General features: G+C 40.9%; 1 protein-coding gene across 6 annotated transcripts; it reads left to right on the top strand.

Annotated features, from left to right (window-relative positions):
* Positions 1-6,827: 6,827 nt before the first annotated feature.
* MTERF2 (mitochondrial transcription termination factor 2) lies at positions 6,828-15,436 on the top strand. Of its 6 annotated transcripts, XM_023729013.1 has the most exons (4): positions 6,828-6,989; positions 7,660-7,772; positions 8,774-8,884; positions 13,891-15,436. In XM_023729013.1, the coding sequence occupies exon 4, from the start codon at positions 13,949-13,951 to the stop codon at positions 15,101-15,103; it is 1,155 nt and encodes a 384-aa protein (XP_023584781.1). In that variant the 5' UTR covers positions 6,828-6,989; positions 7,660-7,772; positions 8,774-8,884; positions 13,891-13,948; the 3' UTR covers positions 15,104-15,436. The 6 variants fall into 6 exon arrangements, with proteins under 6 accessions (XP_023584781.1, XP_023584780.1, XP_023584776.1 ...); XM_023729012.1 differs by lacking the exon at positions 7,660-7,772 and having other exon boundaries at positions 6,828-6,974; XM_023729008.1 differs by lacking the exon at positions 7,660-7,772 and having other exon boundaries at positions 6,828-6,974; positions 8,761-8,884.
* Positions 15,437-17,314: the final 1,878 nt, after the last annotated feature.

Below are 17,314 nucleotides of genomic sequence, written 5' to 3'. Positions count from 1 at the left end.
ACTTGAGAACCAATTTAGAAAACTCATCCTTACAATTTTGTTTCTCTAGAACCACTCCCGGTACCAAATGTCTTAGGCTGGGTTCTCTAGAGAAGCAAAACCAGTAAACTGTATAAATATATATAAAGAGAGAGATTATATCAAGGAAACAGCTCACGTGATTGTAGAGGCTAGAACGTCCCAAGTCTGTAGATCAGTATAGAGGCCTCTCCCAAGTCACACAGCTGCAGAAACTGGCAAGCCCAAGATCGGCAGGTCAGAGAGCAGGGTTCCCACTCACAGGCTGTGTAGATTGACAAATCCCAGGTTCAGTGGATAAGCTGACAGCTCAAGTCCCAAGAATGAGAGATGAGACGACAGGAAGCAGCCACAGGACCCAGAGAGAGCAAAAAGCCAGAACATCTCCTTATATTCAGATGCGGACCACACCCCTAAGGAGACTCCCTTTCATCTGATTGGCTACTCACAGTATATTCAGTCATGGGAGTGATTACATTAAAACACTGAGAATCATGGCCCAGCCAAGTTGACACACAATCTTAACCACAATCACAAATGCCAAGAGTGTTCTTCCCTTTTGGTTTTCTATCTCCAGGTCTTTGCACATGTCATTGTAATACTTTACTTTGTCTTCTGGAGCCACCCTTTGAAATCTTCCGTTCAGCTCTTTAACTTCATTATTTTTTCCTTTTGCTTTAGCTATTCGACGTTCAAGTGCAAGTTTCAGAGTCTCTTCTGACATCCATTTAGGTCTTTCTTTTTCTCCTGTCTTTTTAATGACCTCTTGCTTTTTTCATGTATGATGTACTTGATGTCATTGCACAACTCTTCTGGTCTTCAGTCATTAGTGTTCAGCACACCAAATCTATTCTTGAGATGGTCTCTAAATTCAGGTAGGATATACTCAAGGTCGTACTTTGGCTGTCTAATTTTCTAATTTTCTTCAGTTTCAACTTGAACTTGCATATGAGCAACTGATGGTGTGTTACGCAGTTGGTACCTGGCCTTGCTCTGACTGATGATATTAAACTTTTCCATCATCTCTTTCCACAGATGTAGTTGATTAGATTCCTTTGTATTCCACTTGGAGAGGTCCATGTGTATAGTCACCGTTTATATTGGTGAATGAAGAAGTCGTTGGTCTTGCAAAATTCAGTCGTGCAATCTCCAGCATCGTTTCTATCACCAAGGCCATATTTTCCAACTACTGATCCTTCTTCGTTTCCAACTTTTGCATTCCAGTCACCATTATCAGTGCATCCTGACTGCATGTTCACTGAATTTCAGACTGCAGAAGTTGTTAAAGATCTTCAGTTTCTTCATCTTTGGGCTTAATGGTTGGTGCGTAAATTTGAATAATAGTCATATTAACTGGTCTTCCTTGTAGGTGTATGGATATTATCCTATCACTGACAGCATTGTACTTCAGGATAGATCTTGAAATGTTCTTTTTGATGATGAATGCAATGCCATTCCACTTCAAGTTGTCATTCTCGGCATAGTAGACCATATGATTGTCCGATTGAAAATGGCCAATACTAATCCATTTCAACTGAGTAATGCCTAGGATATCGATCTTTATGTGTTCCATTTCATTTTTGATTTCCAGTTTTCTAGATTCATACTGTGTACATTCCAGGTTCCGATTATTAGATGTTTGATGCTGTTTCTTCTCATTTTGAGACATGCCAGATCAGCAAATGAAAGTCCCAAAAGCTTGACTCCATCCACATCATTAAGGTGGACTTTACTTTGAGGAGGCAGCTCTTCCCCAGTCGTATTTTGAGTGCCTTCCAAGCTAAGGGGCTCATCTTCCAGCACTATATCAGACGGTGTTCCACAGCTATTCATAAGGTTTTCACTGGCTAATTCCTTTCAGAAGTAGACCACCGGGCCTTTTTTTCCTAGTCCATCTTAGTCTGGAAGCTCAGCTGAAACCTGTCCGCCATGGGTGACCCTGCTGGTATTTGAATACTGGTGGCATAGCTTCCGGCATCACAGCAACACACAAGCCCCCACAGTACAACAAACTGACAGATGCTTGGGGAAATGAAGGAATAGCTACCATATATTTAGAAAAACTATTTTTCAAAATTATTCCAAATAAGAATATTGTCTTCCCAACACTTTTCTTTTTTAATGTAAAGTTTTCTGCAAGAGAGATTTAAATCCAGTGATACTTTCAAGTGATAGGGCTTTTAACTATGAGTTAGGCAGTACAGTATAACAGTTCAGAGTATGGGCTCTGGAGTCAAATGCCTAGCTCTGCCACTCATTAGCTTTAAGATCTTGGGCAAGTTCTTAACTTTCTGTGCCTTCCTTTTTCTCATCTATAAAATGCTGATGAGAATAGAACCTGTTTCATAGTTCATTTCCATGTAAAGTGCCCGTAACAGTGCCTGGCATGTGGCAGGGTACTTGATAAATGTTAGCCACAGGACCACCAAGTTGCATAGCTCCCTAGATTGTGCAGTACACACTCTGTGTAGCTGTATGCAGTGGCTCTAATTAGCTGCCATTATTGTTATTACTGTTAGTATTATTACCCCTTTACTGCTCTCCAGTAGGCTAGCTCTTATCATTCTAGATTATACGCAATGGCTTTTTGTTTTTCCCATCTTCACTAATAATAGATGTCCAGTATGATAGTTGTATTTAAATTAACTGTTGAGATAAATTTGTGTCAAAAATTCAGAAACAATAACATTGTAGATGATATATACATTTTTTTAAAACATACTGGATAATGAATTAGCAATGATAAATAAACTCCATTACTGAGGAAAGAAAAAAAGAGCTATGCCTTATCTTTTTTTTTACCACTGTTAATAAGAAGTAATATTTTAATTGTTTTTCATGATACTTACACTTCACATCCTCCTCTTTGGACCTGATCATGCTGTGCAGACTTGAGAAATTAATAGACCTAGGATTTTTCATCCCCATGGAGTGGGGGAAAGTTCAGTTTTACAGTGAATAAATATTTTAATAAAAATTATTTCAGGACAGGCACAAGTACATTACTTACAAATGTGTAGATTTTTTTAAAAAAACAAAAGGATTTAAGACCTTTTCTTCATTCAGCAAACACTTCTTGAACTCTTACAAAAACTGTGCTGAGCAACTTCGAAAAATTGAGTTGAGGGAACCATGCTTTTGAATGAACTGATGAAAAGTCCTTATGTTTTTCATGTTCACTTAAATAGTAAATTTGGGATATAAAAGACAGTGTTATTAGTATAATTTTTAATGCATCTTACATACTAGAAACTTCAGGATCTTCCCACAATTTCAAACATGTTTGTAATTTTTAAAAATTTCTTGTAGATAATGTGCATAATGGTAGTTTCTTTCCCCCATTTCTCCATCCAAAAAATTTTTTTTCTGATTGTATGGTTCTAGCAATGTACTACTGTTTAAATACTTGGGATGGAAAAAAAACATAGAGTAGCATTTATTTAATACAGTTGGCATAGCTGAGTTGGTCAGTTTCAGGTTTTGATCACAATGCGCAGGGTCATATGTAGTTGTCATTCCTCACATGGTTACCTGGAGCCCTGGTACAAGCTCTCTAGTGCACGTCCCTGCTCCCTCCCTCCTGATCACTGTGGCAGGAGTTCCAAGGCCTGAGTTTACAATCCCTAACATCCATCTCTTTTCTGTATCCTCCTCCTACTTGACATTTCCTAAATGCAAGTGACACACTTCACATTTCCTAAATGCAAGTCCTCAAATTCTTGTATTTTAGGAAAAAGTGTGCAGTAATCCCATGAATGATAAATTATATTTATAAGGGTGACTTCATAGAGGGAATAGAACCCACCTACCCTGTGTATTAACTGTTCAATTAATTCTAGATATCCTGGCAGATCAGAGTTGATCTTGAGATTAAGACCCAGGATTCCTGCTGCTACTCTTGGCAGTTAAAGTGCAAGTGTCATTCCATCTCAACAAAGCCTGTTGAGCACAAACTGCGTAGACACTCAAAGGTTTGGTTAACATTTCCTGGGTCCCTACTGTGTGCGAGGCATTGTGCATAGCAAAATAAATTAAGCAGTATCCACAAGGAGCTCTGAGAAGGTGAGAAGGAAGTCTAGAAGCATAACAGTGCTATGTGTTAAGGGTCATGTTAGAACTGTGCTGTGAACACACAAAGGAAGGGACCACCAGCCTGAGAAAACCACAGCTTTCCTTATGCCAACCCACACACAAACACAGGGCAACCAGGCCAGGAAAATTTAACTCTAGTTGTGATTAATCATGTTATTTGTCTTTCTCTCCCACCAAGCGCCATGAGGGCGGGAACGTATCTTACTCTCTGTAGTCTTGTCCACCGTTGTCTTCTTGCTGTTTCTCATGCTTGGCACTTAATAGGCATGCCATAAATATTTGTTGATCGGATGAATAAAAGGGAATAAATGAGAGACACTGACCCTGGCTTTCAGGAGAAATTAATTTATGTTTATTTTCTGAGGTGGGGCATCACTGGTAATAATCAGAATATAAACAGTTTAGTGTAAAAAATGTGTTTGGCTGGCTGCTAACAGAAAGGTCTTCGGTTGCAACCCACCAGCTTCTCCCTGGGAGAAAAGACCTGGCTATCTGTTCACGCGGAGCCCTGGTGGCACAGTGGTTAAGCATTGGGCTGCTAACCAAAAGGTGGGCAGTTAGAATCCATCAGCCTCTCCTTGGAAACCCAATGGGACAGTTCTACTCTGTCCTACAGGGTCACTATGAGTCGGAATCAACTCGATGGCAACAGATTTGGTTGTTTATCTGCTCCCATAAAGACTGTCGTTGATGGTGGTTGTGGTGTGTGCCATCGAGTGGATTCCAACTCAGCGACCCTATAGGACATAGTAGAACTGCCGTCACAAGAGTTTCGTAGGCTGTAATCTTTACCGGAGTGAATAGCGGGGCTTTTTACTCAGAGCGGCTGGTGGGTTCAACCGCCAACCTATGAGTTGGAATCATAGTTTATCAGAAAAGCAGAGTGAGAATGAAAAAAAAAAAAAGTGGAAGTGGCAGGAAGGGAAAAAGGGAGCGAAGCTTTTAAAGAGGAAGCAGACATTGTTGCTGACTGCTGGGGGCGGGGGGGGGGTAGCTGGATGTATTCCAAAGACGTTTTTTGTTTTTAACTGCAATTCTTTTGTAAATTTGGGCTTACCTATTGATTTATTTTGGGAATTCTGAATGGAAGAAGTACAACCAGAATGCTCCTTAGAAGCAAGGATGGTGAGACTACGTCTCACATTCTTTGGACGTGTTATCAGGAGAGATCAGTCCCTAGAGAAGGACATCATGCTCGGTAAAGTACAGGGTCAGTGAAAAAGAGCAAGACCCTCAACGAGATGGACTGACACAGTGGCTGCAACAATGGACTCAGGCATAAGGACTGTAAGGATGGCGCAGGACCCGGCAGTGTTTTGTTCTGTTGTACATAGGGTGGCTATGAGTCGGAACTGACTCGACGGCACCTAAACAGCACCATCTTAAAGATATAGCGGTTTCTCAGTTACTTCTACCTTTTTCCTTACGGGCTTGTGACACTCCGCAAGGGACAAAGTGGCTGGAACTCCAGGTTGCCTAAAATGCTGGGAAGGAAAGGATGGGAAAATACCAGAAGCAATCACTGCGAGGACTACGGCTTGTTTTTCGGAAAGCTGATTCCCACGCTGGCTCGCCTCCTTCGCCCCGCCCTGCCACGCCCCGCGGCGTCGGGGGTCACGTCCCTCGTGTCCCGTCCCCTGATTGGCTGCGTTGGGGGAGTTTCTGCGCGCGCTCACCTGTTTACTGTGCCCCGATTGGCTGCCGGCGAGGAGGCTGGTCGCCGCTGGTCTAGGAAATTCACGAGTCGCCGGGACCCGGACCCCAGCAGTGGCGGGATTGCGGGCCGCCGGTGGAGGAAGGAAGGACGGAGGCAGGTACCCGGGGCGCAGTGCGCCTCGCACGGACGGACGCCATGGGGGAGTCTCTCTCTTCCTCGGCAGAGCTGCCGAGAGCCGGAGGTGGGGCGGCCCACCGCAGAATGATCGGTCGGCCAGCCCCTCAGCTCTGCCTGCCGGGCATGGCCGACGCCAGGGCGCAGCGGTCGGAAGTTGCTCTTGAAAAGCGAAGACCCTGCATAGTTGTTGCCTTTCGATGGGTTCGGTAGATTCTTGGGCCCACGTTTTTCCATGCTTATGAACACTGGGATTAATTTGAAACTTTCAGCTGATTAAATATGTTATAAAAGAGTAACAGTTGAAATTAATGATGCTGTAGAGGAGACTGAATTAAGTATGAAAATTGTGTGTATTATGGAAGTGAATTTCGCTCCTCTCAAATGTTTAAGAAACATGACGTATCAGAGAATAGCTCACATTGTGATTTAACGTACATTTACCAAGAGCATTACTATGTGTAGGGCATAGGGCTTGTATTCAGCCGAGTCTTTTGAAGTTAGTAAACTAAACTTTTTCAAGGTAGTCCAGGTACATACTATTTAATCTTGGAATGTAGAAATTATTTTTTTTTAAAACTTTCTCAAAAACATGCGAGCCAACGGAAATTGAGCTCTGTTAGTTACTGGGATACATGTGTGACGAGGAACTATAGTCCTGCCCTCTTAGAGTCTAGTAGGAGAGATGAGGAGCCCTGGTGGCACAGTGATTAAGAGTTCAGGCTGCTAACGGTGGAATCCCCCAGCCCTATGGGGCAGTTCTCCGTCTTTATAGGGTCAGATTCCACTCGATGGCAACGGGTTTGGTTTAGAAGAGGTGGCACAGTGGTTAAGCTCTTGAATGCTAGCCAAAAGGTCTGCGGTCGGAACCCACCCAGCGGCACAGAGAAAAGATCTGGTGATCTGTCCTCATCAACATTACAGCCACGAAAACCCTATGGGGCCGTTCTCTTCTGTCCTATAGCGTCACTGTGAGTTGGAATGTACTCAATGGCACACAACGACAACAGAAGAGATGGACATATACAGGAAGGTAATATGTTTAAAAGTAAGTTATCACTGACAAGTGGGTTTTGATGTTTGTTGCTTATTTGTGCGTGCATATGTATCCTACCATTCTGGAATCTTGGTGTAGAATGCATGGAAATTTAGGTAAAATTGGAAAACCATGGTGCATTTGGAAAGTTGTAAAAAAAATTTTAAGCTGAATTCTTCAGCTGACTTAACAATACGTGATTTTAGCTTTCTTTAGAATAATAGTTGTGATGTTTATTCAGTGCCAGGTACAGTTCTAATAAGCACGTTGCATGCTTTAGGCAGTATACCATAGTGATTAAGAGCAGAGCTCTCGACCCAGGCTGTTGGATTTGAATCCAAGATCTGCCATTTCTTAGCTGTGCAACCTTGGGCAAGTTAGCTTATCTGCATCCTTTTCTCATCTTTAAAAATGGATTTTGTGATGATTTAATAAGTTAGTATGTGTGAAGAGTTTTTTGAATACCTGATTTATGGCATTACTGTTAACTCATCACCATCGCTCAGCAAGTTAGTGTCCCCATTTTCCTGATCATCAGACTGAGGCACAGAGATGTGAAGTACCTTTCTCAAGTCACACCACAACTAATGTCCAGGAATTAAGCCCAGGCAGACTAGTTCCAATAGCCCACAATTTTACCCACTACATTAAGTTGTCTCATGAATTTGGTTTGTTCATTCAGTTTCAGTTGACAAATACTGATTTTGTTCTTCTGTGGACCAAGTTCTTTGCTGGGCACAGGGGATAAATCAGAACAGGACTCAGTTCCTGCCCTCCCAGCACGAGCAATCTAAGGTAGGTTGTCCATGGCTGGGCTGTAGGAGGTCCCTGAATCCTGCTGAAATCATTTGCAGAATGTTGTGGGTATGGATGTTTTTTTCTGCAAGGAGAGTCTGTGGCTCTCATCAAGTTCTCAGATGGGTCTGTGATCTGAAAAAAAGATTCATAAGTATAGTTTTAGCAGAAGAGCTAGTAGTGCCTAACATAACACCTGACACAGTGTAAGCTAAAAAAACAAAAAATTGAATGAATAAAGAATAGATGAGTGCTACAGTACGGTCGAGGACAGGGTGCTATGGGAGAGCGCACCAGGAGTGTCACCTGCCCAAGAATGCCTCCTAGAGACAGTAATGCCAGCCAGGTGAAGGGTAGGGAAGCAATTCATTCATTCATTGGAAGACAGTGGTGAACAAAAAGACAGCAGTCCCTGCCGTTGGCGAGCTAATAGGTGAGACAAATATACAACATGTGAACAGTTGCAGCTATGACAAATGGTATAGAGGAGTGGTCCATGGTTCCATGAAAGCGTATAATGGGGATGAGGGCTTCATCTACTTGTGAAGGTCAGAGAGTTCCCTGAGAAAGTAACACTTAGGCCTGGGAGATACCTCTTGTTTCAACCCCATGTGACAGTAGAACTGCCTCATGGGGTTTTCTAGGCTGTAGTCTTTATGGGAGCAGATCACCAGGTCTTTCTTCAGCTGAGCTGCTGGGTGGGTTTGAACCACTGATCTTTCAGTTAGCAGCCAGGCTACTACACTGTGCTACCAGGACTCCTTAGGAGTTAACTAGACGGGTATTTCAGGAGTGGAGAACAACATCTTCAGAGACCAGGTGGTGGGAATAGGTAGAGCACCAGGCGTTAAAGGAGGCAGGTGTTTGTGGCTAGTTGTAGGGAGAGGACGACAGGAAGGTTGGGGTGGTGGCAGAGCCCAGACAAGGTCTTGTAGGCCACGGTAAGGCATTTTTGTGTTTTAATTTGATTTCTGTCTTTATCTTAAAGTGCCATTGAAAAGTTTATTGCAGGGAGTTGACAAGATCCCATTTTAAGAAAATGCTGCAGAGGAATCCAAGTAGATTAACTAAAGCCCTGGATGAGGACAAGATCTTTGAAGAGACATTGCAAGGTAAGACGAGGAGAGGGTCTAGAACCAAGCCTTGAAGAAGGCAGGCTTGCAAAGGAGACAGATAAAGGGTGGCCAGAAGTCTAAGACGGCAAGAGGAGAGCCAGGAAAGTGGAATGTCTTAGAAGAAGAGTAAGCAGGTATTTCAAGGAGAAAGTGGTTAGCTGTGCTGAAGACTGCAAAGAGTCAAAAGAGATGGGAGCTAAAACTATTCATTGGCTCTAACATTTCAAGTTGTCCTTACCGGGAGCTATTTAGGTAGGAGGAGAGGAAGTGGAGAGAAGAGGATCTGCAAGAATTAGCTGAGAGGAGGAAAAAGATGGGGTTTTAGCTGGACGGGCAGTGAGAGAAAGAGAGAGACTGGTTGTTGTGAATGGAAGAGACCTGAAAGTGTTTAAGAGCCATTGAAGTGAAGGGTGGGAGTGTCAAGAGAAGGATATAGCTGAAGGAGTAACTGCATGAGAAAGAAGGGCCCTAGAGTTGTCTGGCCAGAGGGGTTGGAAATCAGCACAGGAGCAGGGATTACTCAGGATAATGAAAGGTGTAACTGGAGGAAGGGGGTAGGTTTTCGTTTGATGTGATCAGTTTCTTTGTACAGGTAAGAGGGAAGGGCATTGGTTGAGAGTTGAGGATGGAATGGGGAGGGGTGTTGGAGGTCAGAGTTGAAATAATCTGGCATACTTGTGAGGTGAATGGAAGAGTGAATTGAGCAGAGAAATGTTTGGGATGGTGGGCAGAGGGAGCCAAGTATGCAACAACAGCCAGAAATGAGCTTCCTGGCTTATTCAAGGAATTGAAAAATAGTGAGGTGGGTGGGGATGGAGGCTTACTAGAATAAAACCTTAATTCAATATATGATAAAGGAAGCATCACAAGCATGGGACAGGAAAGGATTGTTAAAAAAATGGTCCTTTGAGATACCTAAACTGTGGATAAAATCTATTTAGATTCTCAGTTTACAGTCAGAAATTTCAGTTAAATAAGGTCTTAAAATTCAAACAAAAATATAGGAGGAAGTATGGATGAAATTAGCTGATCGTCTGGTGCTTACAAGTAGTAGGAATAAATAAAGAAAAGGAAAGTTTGACCATTTAAAATTAACCGCTTTGATATGCTGAAATACAGTAGTCCCCCTTGTTCACAGGAGATGAGTTCCAAGACACCCCGTGGATATGCCTGAAACGGCAGATAATGCTGAACCCCTACGTATGCTATGTTTTGTCCTGTACATACATACCTATGATAAAACTTCATTTATAAATTAGGCACAATAAGAGATTAACAACAATAACTAATAATAAAATAGAACAATTACAACAATATACTGTAATAAAAGTTATACGAATGAAGGAGCGGGATGGTACAAGATTTTATCATGCTACATACTCATTTAACATTTTCAGACCACAGTTGACCTCAGGTAGCTGAAACCGTGCATAAGGGGGAACTACTGTTTACCATTAACAACTAAAAATGAACTAAGAAGAAATTTCCAGAAGTGAGATTGTTATTCTTAATAAAAAGTTTACACAGGTCAATTTTTAAAAAGCAGAAGAGATTACAGTTTTAAAAAGGCAAAAGGCAGGAATACTTGATTCACAAAAGGAACTGAAGATGGGCAAAATAGTTTCAGAAGAGCTCAGCCTCCCTCGCTGGTAATGAAAGAAGATGAAGTTAAATTGGTGCATCATTTTGCACGTATCAGAATAGAAACTGCTGAGAGAAGGACTCGTGCTGCTTGTACAAATGTCAACTGAGAGAGTTTCTCGGGCAGTAAATTTAGCAACTCGGCCTTTTAAGTGTTCACACATATTATCTCCAGTAATTCTATTTCTAGGAATGTATCCTAAAGGAAAAAAATATGAAATGTGGACAGCTATTTAGCATAGAGCAAAAATGGCAAATAGCTTAAATGCCCAATATTAAGGGAGTTACACAACTACTGTATAGTATATCCATCCCACGTAATATCGCCCACTCATTTTAAGTGTTTACAGAGAGTGTTTGATGCAAAGTTTTGATATTTAGTGCATATAGGAAAAGAAGCAGAAAATAAATCATACATATATAATGAGTTGGTGACAGAGGAATCACAACATTCGTGCTTTTCATTTTTGCAGTAACTGTGTTCACTCATCAGAGAGAGACAGACCACCACAGATAATGTAATCGTTCAGACAACTCATCTTACTCTCCACACATCATAGTATACCCTGGAGTAGGCAGGAAATGAGAGACAACCTACTGTTCCCTTCACCTCATTTGGCAGGAGCCTCTGTCGGTATAAGCGTCTCACCATGATGAATGCGGTTCTAATGTTTAACAGTCTGTCATTTTATATAACATAACCCTCAGACCAAGCCAACTACTTGATCTGGAGCTCAGCCAGACACTGCTATCTGTTCTAGCCCTCGAGGAACCCCTCGCTGTGTTGGACTTACTGGAAGACACAGTATGTTCGTCTCCAGCATGGTGGCTGCTTAAAGACATTTTCAAGGAAAATTCTGAGTCTATGCAATTTTCACTTTATGGACTGAATTTAGAACCTAACTCCCATGTACAAGGCAGCCTCACTTTATGTATTTGAAAAATAATAAAGGGGGACAGAAACAGAAAAAAAATGGGATATAAGAATCTAAACAGCTTCTAAGTGGTGGGATTGTGAGGACTTTTTCCGCTTCCTTATACTTTTCAGAATTTGGCAGATTCTCTGCAGTAAGCAGGTACTGGAGCCCTGGTGGCATGGTGGGTAAGAGCGTGGCTGCTAACCAAAAAGTTGGCAGTTCGAATCCACCAGCCACTCCTTGGAAACTATGGTGTAGTTCTCCTCTGCCCTGTAGGGTCGCTATGAGTCAGAATTGACTCAACAGCAACAGGTTTGGTTTGGTGGGGTTTTTTTGTTTTTTGTTTTTTTTAAAGCATGTATTGCTTTTATAAGAAAACTGAACCACTTAAAATACAATTTTGACATTTTTCAGTTACTCTTCATAAATAATGTACTTCTGTCTAAAGTGCAATTTAAAGTCATTACTGTAAGATATTTAGTTCCAAATATTTCTGAATGATGACTGCCGTTTATTGAGTACTTCCTATGTGCTAGGTACTGTGCAAAGTACTTAACATGCATTTTAACCCTCACAGTATCCCTGTAAGGTTTAGATGCTGTTCTCTCCATTTTACAGATAGATGCTATTAACATTTATTGAACATACACTGTGAGGCATTGTTCTAATCACTACTATCTTGTTTAATCACAAAAAGGCTAAGTAACTTTCCCAAGATCACCCAGGAGTTAGAGCCTGGACTGGGTGTGGGCGTTCGGCTGCAGAGCCCACACCCTTCCACAGCATGTGCTACACGTGTGGAGCCCGAGCTTGTGTGGCCACACAGTGCGTGGGCTCGGGGCTCACGCCCAGATCTGTCCACGCTCTTCGTCATTATGTTACACCTCCTCCCTCCTGTTACAATGCATGGTCTTCTTCAAATTTTTTTAAAAATCCTTTATTATTGTCATCTTGGCTAATGGTATTAGAAATTATCTGAAGAAAACTGGTTGAGCCACTGGAATTAAAGCAGAAACTCTGCCTACGATAATTTTAGTCTCCATAGGCACTAACAGTGAACTGTCATTACAAATGATAAACCAAAATGAGAAAGTTGTTACTTGTTATTTTTCCTTATAGAGTAATCATTTATTTTGATTTGTCAGGACAGGCTTGAAAGCAGGGCTTCAAACCAGTTGCATTTCTTAACAAGTTCCCGGTGATGCTGATGCTGCTGGTTAGGGACTAATTCTGAGAACCACTAGTACAGCAGTGGTTCTCAAAATTTCTTATACATAAGAATCACCTGGGGATTTTGTTAAAATGTAGATTCTGATTCAATATATCTGGGATGGAAATGGAACTTCTCAGCAGGGGTTCAAACTGGAACGAACCGGTTCAAAGCCCTGCTTGAAAGTGAAGAGTCCATCCCCAGCGTATATAGCATGGTCATTATTAGAGGCAGAGATTGGAAACAGCTGTATTTGCTTTCCTTTCAAAGGCACAAATAATAAGGGAAGGCTGCTAACTAACTTAAGTAGCCCGGTACTGAACACTTTTGTGGCAAGGCTGAAACATGTAAGAATACCCTTGGATACTAATAGTTAAAAAAATAACTAGGCATGTTTTCACTACCAAAGACAAAAGAAATTAGTGGCAAAGGATATAATGAAGTAGGCAAGGTTTAGCCCTCTCAAGGTACCTACAGATTGTCAAGCTGGGATGGCTGGTTAGACTATTTTAAAGGAATGTTCACCATCCACAGCTAACCTGATTTCCCATGGCTCCCAAGGAGCAATTTCCCGTGGAGCAGTCATGTTATGAGTCATGTTCTCATCTTATCTGGCTAAGACTTATTCTCATTCTTGATTTTATAAAGCATTTTCACATAATTCTAATAAAACATTTATTAATCCATTTTAAATAAAGCCAATTAACTGACTTGTTTTGGATGATAGTTATCACCTAGATTGGGCATAACAAAAATAATCACTGTAAAATATAAGATTAGAGACAACGCACCCTGCTTCCTTAATAAGTATCTGGTTCAATTAAACATCAACTTGAAAATGTAAAATAATTTTGAAAATAGATATGTCTGTATGTAATACATGTCTCCTAAAAGGAATCAAAACAGTATAGGAAAGGGAATCTGTTAGAATAACATTTGAGATCTGTGAGCCTTTGACCTCTTAGAGCTTGCTGTTGATCTGTAAAATGCAGGTAACTTCAAGGTTGTTATAAAGCTCATATAAATTATAAGATGTCTAAGTGGTGAAGCTTGGGTGTTACAGTTTCTTCAGTAAATGTTTAAGATGTGTTTAATATTCCATCTGAGTAGTTTTCCCGTTTGGTAATTTAAATTCATTTTATGTCCGTCCTTACTAATTACATCTCACATTTGTATGTGTATGTGTTCTAAAAGTCAACACATCTTATATAAAACCAACATTTTCTTTCTTCCAGATTTGATGAGCACATTCTGAATCCCAGGACTGGGAATAGCCAGTGGGCTACAGGCGTGATGTGGGTATTACTGATGAGATCCCAGCCCTACAGACTGTGTTCTGTCAGAAAGATGTTACCGACTCCAAAATACAGACCTTTTTTAGCATGCTTCACCTATACAACTGATGGACAGTCAAACAAAGAAAATAAAAGAACAGTGGAAAAGCTCTGTAAATTTTCGGTTGACATAAGGAAAATTCGCAGACTAAAGGGATGGGTACTTTTGGAAGGTGACACCTATACTGAAGAAATTGTAAATATTTTACAAGAACTAGGAGCTGATGAAACTGCGATAGCCAGCATTTTGGAACGCTGCCCAGAAGCAATTGTTTATAGTCCAGCCACTGTTAACACCCAGAAAGAACTCTGGCAGTTGCTCTGCAAAAATGAAGAGGAGTTAGTTAAGTTAATAGAACAGTTCCCAGAATCTTTCTTTACCGTTAAAGATCAGGAGAACCAGAAGCTGAATGTTCAGTTCTTTCAGGAGTTGGGGCTCAAGAATGTCATCATTAGCAGGTTTTTAACAACCGCACCTAATATTTTTCAGAATCCTGTTGAGAAGAATAAGCAAATGATAAGGATTCTCCAAGAAAGTTATCTAAATTTAGGTGGCTCTGAAGTCAACATGAAAGTTTGGCTACTAAAATTGCTAAGCCAGAACCCATTTATTTTGTTAAATTCTTCTGCATCTATAAAGGAAACATTGGAATGTCTCCAGGAGCAAGGTTTCACAGACTCTGAAATTCTCCAGCTTCTCTCCAAACTCAAAGGATTCCTTTTTCAGCTTTGCCCAAGAAGTCTACAGAACAGTATTTCTTTCTCTAAAAATGCTTTTAAATGCACAGACCATGATCTAAAGCAATTAGTTTTGAAATGTCCTGCCCTTTTATATTATTCTGTTCCAGTTTTGGAAGAACGAATTCAGGGATTATTGAAAGAGGGGATTTCCATACCTCAGATAAAAGAGACGCCAATGGTTCTCGAATTAACACCACAGATAGTACAGTACAGGATAAGGAAACTAAATTCTTTAGGCTATAGGATAAAAGATGGACATCTAGCAAATCTAAACGGAACAAAAAAAGAGTTTGAGGCTAACTTTGGTAAAATCCAAGCCAAAAAAGGAAGGCCATTATTTAACCCTGTGGCACCATTAAATGTTGAAGAGTAACTTAACTAACTTACGCTGCTGCTGCTTACAGTGCAGAGTGCAACATTAGCAAAGACTTAAAGCAGTTCAGGCAGTTTGTAGGCACCAGTAGTTGTATAGACCTACTTAGCTTCTGAGTTGTATTTAAATTAGCTCTAAGTAATCTGACTCATGTACCGTATTTGAAATAAAGTTGGTAACTGTGACCTTGAGCTACTATTTAAAAAACACTACTAAAAGGAGCCCCGGTGGTGCAATGGTTAAAGCAATTGCTAACTGAAAGGTCAGTGGTTCGAAACAACCAGTGGCTCTGCAGAAGAAAGATGTGGCTGTCTGCTTCCATAGAGATTTACAGCCTTGGAAACCCTGTGAGGTTGCTATGAGTTAGAATCAGCAGCGGTGGGTTTTTTTTTTTTTTTTTTTTAAATTATTAAATGGCATATCAGTGTGATGTTTTATATATGTTAATTATTTCTAAGAAACTGAGAAGTGTGCTCCCTTAATTTTCAAGTATGAATACATTTTTACTTAGATAGCGTGTTTCATCTGGTCTGCAAACCCAGTTTTCTTCCTCATCACCAGCCCTGAAACATCACTCTACTGTGACCTGAATTCTCTAAGTGTCAAGGGAAACGTGCAAACTTATCATAAATATTGGAGTAAATATATATCTTTGAGAACCAAGTATTATCCAAAATAATATGTTGTCCTGTAGGAGTTTGATTAATTAGAGCCTACTTATGTAGCCATTGTATCACAAAATACTTCTATGTGCATTACAGATGAGGAAACTGAAGCTTAGGTCATTCAGCTGCCAAGTGGCAGAGCCCAGGTTTACTAAGATCTGGCTCCTCTTCAGACCTTGTGAATAGAAATAATTGCTTATGAGTTGGCACAAGAGAAGTCAGCCCTACCTGACATGCCAAAAAGAGTGGGGTCCTAATAATAAATTTAAGGAATTTTATGAAAACTTCTCTGTAAAATTCCTTAAATTTGAAATTACCTAATTGATACACTTTTGAAGTAAATGTCGCGTTTTAGAAAGCTTTCTGAAGATCCAAGTCTGCCTATAAAGGAAAGTGTGGATAGAACTGAATATCGTGGTAGGGTTCCAAGTTTCTATTTCTAAATCTTGTTCCAAGATAAACATTACCCAGGTAAAAACTGGCTCACCTTTAGCTGTGTAATCTGAACTTTGACTCTGTCACTCAAACATCTGTGCACTGTGTGTGCATGGTCTTTTAAGTAATAAAGATTTCTGAAAACTGCAGGCAGTGTTGTCACTATTAAGTAACCCTCCCGATCCAAATCTGTTCAGTCCCTTAATTTGGATAGTGAGATATCTCTATGTAGCACTTACTAAGTGCCAGGCATATGTTGTGCTTTACAACCCTAAGAGTTAAGTACCATTGTTAACTGTTCTACACATGAGAAGACTTGAGCACAGTGAAGGTAAGTAACTTACCCAAGGTCACCTGATAAACTGTTCAAGAAAAAATGCCTTCCAGTACAACTGGAGCAGGAGAGTAGCACTACACGAGGTAAGCACAGCAGGCCCATCTAGGAGGAGGATTGCTTTTTAAGTGCAGTGGGAAACCCTTGGAGAGTTTTAAGTCGGTTTGCCTTTACGATTTACATAAGTTTATGCTGGTTGTCCTGACATCAGTGGTACTCTCTTACACTTTCAAAAGTGTCTGTTTAGAATACATTATATGGTATATGGTCACCTTAGTTCTATTTTAGATGTCAGCTTTGACATGCCTACTGGACATCCAAGTACAGATGACAAGCAAATGGCTAAGTCTGGAGTTGTGAGAAATCAGGGCTGGGGATACATATTTGAGAGTCATCGGCATGTCTGATATTTAAAGCCATGGAACTAGACAACATTGCCTGAAAAAAAGAATGTAGATTTAAGTCCAGTGGCTGGCCACACCTGGAAAAGGTTGAACAGAGGAAGAAGTCAGCCAACAAGAGAGCGTGGTCAATGAATGTCATGGAGAGGCCTACTATGATATAGTTGTTAGGTGCCATCAAGTCAGTTCCGATTCAGCGACCCTATGCACAAAAGAAGGAAACGCTGCCTGGTCTTCCGCCATCCTTACAATCATCGTGCTTGAGCCAATTGCTGGCAGCCACTGTGTCAATCCATCTCCTTTAGGGTCTTCCTCTTTTTTACTGACCCTCTACCAAGCATGATGTCTTTCTCCAGGGACTGATGCATCCTGATAA

Source organism: Trichechus manatus, unplaced genomic scaffold, assembly GCF_000243295.1.
Source record: "Trichechus manatus latirostris isolate Lorelei unplaced genomic scaffold, TriManLat1.0 scaffold00027, whole genome shotgun sequence".
In the NCBI taxonomy this organism is placed as follows: domain Eukaryota; kingdom Metazoa; phylum Chordata; class Mammalia; order Sirenia; family Trichechidae; genus Trichechus; species Trichechus manatus.
Note: the sequence above shows the minus strand (reverse complement) of the source record. Positions and strands in the feature narration are given on the sequence as shown.

Coding starts and splice junctions, on each gene's coding strand:
- MTERF2 (XM_023729012.1), top strand. CDS start 13,949: ATGTGGGTATTACTGATGAGATCCCAGCCCTACAGACTGTGTTCTGTC.